Source organism: Tachysurus fulvidraco, chromosome 21 (assembly GCF_022655615.1).
Source record: "Tachysurus fulvidraco isolate hzauxx_2018 chromosome 21, HZAU_PFXX_2.0, whole genome shotgun sequence".
NCBI classification, from domain to species: domain Eukaryota; kingdom Metazoa; phylum Chordata; class Actinopteri; order Siluriformes; family Bagridae; genus Tachysurus; species Tachysurus fulvidraco.
In genome coordinates, this window is record NC_062538.1 from 12,658,237 (window position 1) to 12,664,975 (window position 6,739).

At 35.8% G+C, this 6,739-nt stretch overlaps 1 protein-coding gene across 3 annotated transcripts in view; it reads right to left on the reverse strand.

Moving 5' to 3' along the window:
- Positions 1 to 4,095, reverse strand: part of ebf1b (EBF transcription factor 1b) — a 98,782-nt gene extending 94,687 nt beyond the window's left edge. The window contains exons 1-4 of one of the 3 annotated variants that reach the window (XM_027139961.2): positions 3,364 to 4,095; positions 2,492 to 2,648; positions 1,813 to 1,876; positions 938 to 993 (exon numbers count right to left, since the gene is read on the reverse strand). In XM_027139961.2, coding sequence (XP_026995762.1) covers positions 938 to 993; positions 1,813 to 1,876; positions 2,492 to 2,648; positions 3,364 to 3,497 — 411 coding nt within the window. In that variant the 5' untranslated portion in view covers positions 3,498 to 4,095. The remainder of the gene's footprint in view (positions 1 to 937; positions 994 to 1,812; positions 1,877 to 2,491; positions 2,649 to 3,363) is intronic. The other 2 variants (XM_027139959.2, XM_027139960.2) reach the window with 2 other exon arrangements.
- Positions 4,096 to 6,739: the final 2,644 nt, after the last annotated feature.

Sequence of the window (6,739 nt, forward strand, 5' to 3'; positions counted from 1 at the left end):
GTCTTGACCTTCTTTCTAGCCAAGTTTAATAATAATATAGGAGAAAGGTTGGAATTCGGAGTATATTTAATTCTACTGTTGTGTTTCCACGTGATGATCTGTGTGTTTCAGGTTAATGATGAATAGGGGGTTAGGAATGTTTATCCGATTCTATTTTAGTAAATGTTAGGTACATTCACTAATGTGAATAATATAAATTATAAGAAAAAATATTCATATGAATATTAGGATCAATATGAATTAATATTAATAACATCAATGCTTGCATTTGTCAGGGCTGCAGACTAGGGCTGGTTTTGAATGTATATAAATATATTTTAAAGCACACCAATTTGGAGAGTGTTTTTGTCAATCAGAAAGTACAGTAAGACTTTAATGAATAGTTCAGACGATATCTAAGTAAAGACAAACATCCTGCGGCAGCATCGGAGAGCTGTGAGCAAGCTAAAGAGCCGGAATTCAATTCAGGTCTCGCTTTTGTAATTAAGTCACAGTTTAATAAGCCTGTACATGCCCTTAGGATTAAGTAAATCTGATCTAGGATCTATGAATACTATATATTTTGGATACTATATCATAAACATAGCTGGAGTAAAAGCCAATTACACGTTTTATCTAATTTTATCTAATAAGGATGAAGGACACGTGCATTTCTCATAAACAAGGCAAACAAATAAATAAACAAACTTTTTTAGATTACAAAAACAGGATACAGGGACACATACATTAAACACAATTCCATTAAATGGTTTGCATTAAACACACTTGCATTAAAAGTTTTGAACTATAGGGCATTATATTTAGGAGGACAGTTTACTATGCGGTTTAGTGAGTGGACAAAGTGTAATGTTTTCTTATGCTAAACAGATGGTTGGATATAGTGTTTTTGTTTGTTTGTTTGTTTGTTTGTTTGTTTGTTTAAAGACAGCATCCTTACCTGTTTGGTCATTGAATCAATAAGACGAACGTAAAAATCCTGCTCCGTCCTAATGCCTATAAACAGGGGGGGGGGGGACAGGGGGGACAGGGTTTAGAACTTTAAAACACTTTTTTCTACACTCATTACATCAGGGCTGTGGGAGTCAAACCAAACCAAAATATAGGACAACAACAAAGAAAAAAGTACATTTCTATTGTTGATTAAAAATGGAAACATGGCACGTGCGTTAGTTTTCAGCTGCAGTGAAGCATCTACATCAACCTACTTACCTGTGATTATGAACTTTACACTTTCTTATACAACAAAACAGTGAAACTTCACACACTTAATGAATCAAATAGGCTAGTAAAAGGCCGGTTTAAGACCGGTTCCTTAAAAAAAAAAAAAAAGAACACTTCCGGTTACAAGGATGACAGTCTATTTCATATAAGCTCTTTATACATTTTTATTGTAGCACAAGACACACATCTAGCTACGATTGAGCAAACTATCAGTCCTAATAAGAAGCAGTGGTCAGTGTTGTCAGTAAGGTAAAACACCTTACATAGAGCTTATTTATTGGACACATTCATAGCCCCTTTGGAATAACCCCTTTAACTGTCTAAAGTTAAGAGGTTATTTAAATTCGACCATCATTATAGAGACCGTGGCCTTATGTAACCAGTCTGAATTGCACAATGTTATTAATTAATGTCAATTCGTTTATTCACAGCGCGCATCTCCAAATGATTTTTTTTTATAAAAAGAACGATCAAATGAGCCAAGCTTCTATATTACATAGGGAGCGATGGCACCTGCTTTGGGTGTTAGTTTGTATTTTGTTTGTATGTAAATGAAGAGTAGAAAGAGAAAGATAGGGATGGATGTCTCACCGTTACTGTACAGAAGCTGGAGTCTGTAATGGATCCCATTGTTCGTTTTTTCTCCTGTCGTCTCCTGGGCACAAAATAGAACGTTACATATCCTATAACAGTCCAGCGGATGTCAAACGAATGTACAATCAATAACAACATCAGAGGTATGATAAATGAGGAGATTACGGTTTATACTGATACGAGCCATTCTGAATAAAGCATGAATCCCATGAATACATTTATTTTAGGGTTCAATGGGCAAACATGCGCAGTAATGGGTATAGAAATGCATTTTGAACGCGCACTGAATTAAAGCCGCACTTACACTGTACACTCAGGGCACATGAACCACTGTAGAAATGAGCTGAAATTGTACTGAAATTCTACACATTTTAGGAGGTAATAGTGAACATAGGAACAAACGAAAAATAACTAGAAACATAAAGCTTTAACGGTCACGAGTGTAAAAATAAATATGCATTCCATTGGAACTTATATGTTGTTTAAAAAAAAACATTGCTGGACTTTTTGTGCAATATTTATTATAGTTTATATTTGTTAAAGGTTAACAATAACATTATATTATTCGTTCATCCTACTGAATTGTTCTGTGTTTCACATAGTTCCCACTTATGAGAATAATAAATAAATGTAAGAATTTGCGTGAAGTTCTTGTGAAAATGCTTTTAGATCACACCTTCTCTTTTTCCACGAATCCGACGAACGATGTTCTTTCGATCTCCACGGGCTGCCCCTGTCGGTCATACAGAGCCAGAACGAAGTGGAAAAAGTTGGATTTCCGCAGGTTGGACGGCGGCTGCTTCTCAAAGTGCGCGCGGGCCAAACCCACTCCACTGCGGACACACACATCACCGGACCACCGGTTACCCCCCACACACACATAGTCAACATCAGTACGTTTATTCTTATACTCCCTTTAACTACGTATGTAACCAAATGAGTTTAGAATGAATTTGTATGTAAGGCACGAACGAGAACTTAAGGATAAATATTAGGAATGTGTTGAGGATGTCCTGCGACCTCTTAAGCATAAATTTAACTTTATAATTTACACTGGTATTACTACTACTCATATATTAATATACATGTTGTAATATAATAATAATAATAATAATAATAATAATAATAATAATAATAATAATAATAATAATAATAATAATAATAGAAAGAAGAATTTTTCTAAAACCCTAAGGTTTGCGGCTCCTGGATATCCTGGAGCATTGTTGTAAATATTTATAAAACATAATATAATGGTTTATTTACGTTTCCTAAAAAAATGAATCATTTCTTGATTTAGATTCAATATTCAGCGTTGTGCTCCTAAGAAGAAATTAAGCAACATACAAAATGATGGTATAAATTGATGATTAACCGGGGTTATATCCGAAGTTTCGTAAAGTATAAAGCACTGTCTGTTCTCTAACGCAAAGGAACCTGAGCCAAAGAGCACGTCCTGTCACATAACCCCGAATGTATAAAACCAGATAGGACTTTTTCAGAAGCAAGCGCTTGTCCATGGTCCCGGGAGTTAACGGCGTGTCTCCTCACCTCTGCGCGGCGGTGTTGGCGTCCAGCACGCCGGCGCTCTGCATCCACGTCCTCACGGCATTCATCCCGGCGCCAAGCGGCTCCTGCTTGAGAGTGCTTCCGCCGCGCTGCACACTCTCCGGTATCCCGAACATGAAGAATTCCCCCAGAACTACAGATCTCCGCGCTCCCTCCCTCTCCACCTGCACAAGCGGCGCGTGTATGTTTGCTCTCCGCTGTCCGCGTGCTGCCGAGCACCAGAGAAGCTGAAGAGATTCCGCGCGCGAGGGCGCACGCAAACACACACACACAGCGGGTGAACGGAACGAACGGCAGGGGCGGAATTAACGAACCTTTCAAGAAACAATTCCAAGCGAAAGAAGGAGAACAGTCAGCGAGAAATTGCAAACACAACCGGAACGAAATAGGTTTGAGTTACGTCTTCTTTCCTTCGCCCAGAGATTTTAATGTTGACAATTCGCAGAAATGACAGGGACTGACTTATTACAGCTTGATAGAGCGCGCAACATGAGATGTCATCATGCTCCAACAAGTTTTCTCCTGTTTGGCTTTTCTCATCTGAATGAATCTTACTCCGTCCAAGGAAAATAAAATAATTAAACAAATGAAATACAAATCAGGATAAGGAGGATTTTGCCGTTGCCCCTTCTTGTTAAAACTTAAGTGTTTTGCGCCCTTTCCCAAAGGACTCTCCTCTTTTGACTATATGCTCGGGGAGCCAAGCGCGAGCAAAGCGCACTGTGCCCAAAGGGTACTAGGGAGGGGCCGAGATTGTCGGACCGCCCTCGAACAAAGCCTAAAGGCCCGTGTCAGTTCCGCCTCATTACATATTTAATCCCACCTTCCTCTGCTTCGTCTACTGAACAAGACTGCCAGAAGTCACACGCCAAACAAGGCTGGAGGCAGACGTGGGCAACAAAATACGCGCAAAACGACGCCCTTTCCATTAACGTCTTGTGCACCGCGCACTACCGCCCTTAACGCTAGACGAAAGCTAGTGACACTTTACAGTAATAACCACTGCAGCAAAATAGCGTTTACATTGAGAGTTAAACTACTACTTTAGCCTTCTATTATACCAGATAGTATACGAGTCAATACGTGTAACTCATTATAAATCCTTACATTCTGTTTTAGTTTGGCTTAAACCATATTTTTATTTCATACAGCAAATTCAACGAATTGACCTCTGGAATTTTATTGTAAACCTTGTCATAACTACAAAATATTGAATACATTAAATATACCAAACAGATGTCAGAACAGTTCATACTAGTTGTTCATACAGTTAATACTAATAATTATTTGTGTAGAAGACTATCATTTAATTCTATAAAGTCAGAATAACTGCAGGTGTGGTTTAGTGATATTTTTACATGATTGTACAGTGTTTTGACATGTTTTTCAGCAACAGTCGACAAAAGCCATAAGTAGTAAAGTTCAATTAAAACTAAAAAATCTAAATGTGTTCAGTATAAATGAACTGCTTGCTTGGGTTTGATTGTATATTCACATGAGTGTGAGTGTTCTGCAACACCATGTAGATAAATAAAAGCCTATATGACTACAAGTAATTCAAAACCTGTGGATTTAGAAGAAAAATCGAATATGATCGAATTCTAACCTTTTCTTAATTTTTTGGTTTATTTATTTTTGTTTTTGTTCTGATTATTTTTTTTGTAACGCAGATCAACAACGAATACCTGAAATAGTAAAAGTATGAATAAATGAATCTATAAATGAATTAATATTTTAAGCAAATACAACATGTCTTCAAATCAAGAATTTTTTAATACTAGCCAGCAGTTGTTTGAAACAGTAACTGTTATTGAACATCCTTTAGGGCGACATTATATAAATAGAAGCTAAATGTGTGCGCCCATGGATTTTAATACTGCTGCTTGAAAGAGAAAATGACCGTGTTTACACATTGGGTCCTGGGCTGTGTGTGTGCGTGTGCGTGTGTGTGTGTGTGTGTGTGTGTGTGTGTGTGTGTGTGTGTGTGTGTGTGTGTGTGTGTGTGTGTGTGTGTGTGTGTGTGTGTGTGTGTGTGTGTGTGTGTGTGCGTGTCCTTTTGAACTATAGGACCTTTGCTGATGTCACTTTTTTTTTTACTATAAACTATAAAAAGATGTACAGATGTATTAAATATTTATTTAAAAAAAAGTAATGAATAAAACGGTTCTATGTTATTTTTTTGTTTGTTTTTTGTCTGTGATCGATTAGATATAAATAAAGTAGATCATGAATAACCAAGGAGTTTTGTTTAAATATAATCTTCCTAATAGGAGTTCATTAAACTCAACACCAATAACCTCACCATCATCAAGAACAACAATAAAAAAATTTACATACAATTTTTTTGTAATGTACAGATCTAATTCCTCTCATTATATCAATACTACTACTACTACTACTACTACTACTACTACTACTACTACTACTACTACTACTACTACTACTACCACTGCTAATAATAATAATAATAATAATAATAATTATTATTATTATTATTATTATTATTATTATTATTATTATTATTATTATTAGCAGTGGTAGTAGTAGTAGTAGTAATAGTAGTAGTAGTATAACAACAACAACAACAACAACAACAACAACAACAACAAAACAACAACAACAATAATAATAATAATAATAATAATAATAATAATAATAATAATAATAATAATAATAATAATAATAGTGAAGAAGAAGACGCACGAATTATTGTACTATTCATTGAGTCTAGTGCATTCAGTAGACCTAGATTTAAGGCACACAAAAAGACAGTAGGTCTGCATTTATTTATAAAATGACATTGCCCTATGTACTGGGTGAGAACTGTGCGGCTTTAAAGGATCCAGCTTACCTAATGAGAGCGCATGTAGATGTTTTAGAAAAAGCAACACCGCCACCATGTGTTTAATTTCAAAAAAGCACTTTTCTTTCATGGCATTTCACTATTTGACAATAAAAAGCAGTCATAATATATGTTTTCAGGTTAACAACTTAAAAATGAATCATAAAATGAATCAGTTCAATTGAATTCAATTTAGTATTACTATATAGCACTTTTAACAATGTACATTGTCTCAAAGCAGCTTTACATAAGAAATCTAATATATTATGAATAATGTCCTTTTAACAGTCTTTTTTTCTTGCAGAAGCTTTTCTTGTGAAAGCTGAGAATTTTTTTAGTTAGTTGGAAATCGTCCATTCTTATCCCAGCAGTAACACGACATGGTAGTGGTATGTAAGTGTGTTGTGCTGCATTATGCAATTTGTAAACAGCTCAGTTTCACACCTGTCAATATAAAAATTAAAACAGCAAATTCTACTTCTGCATTATTCTTACTGCTTCTGTAACTCTCGGTTT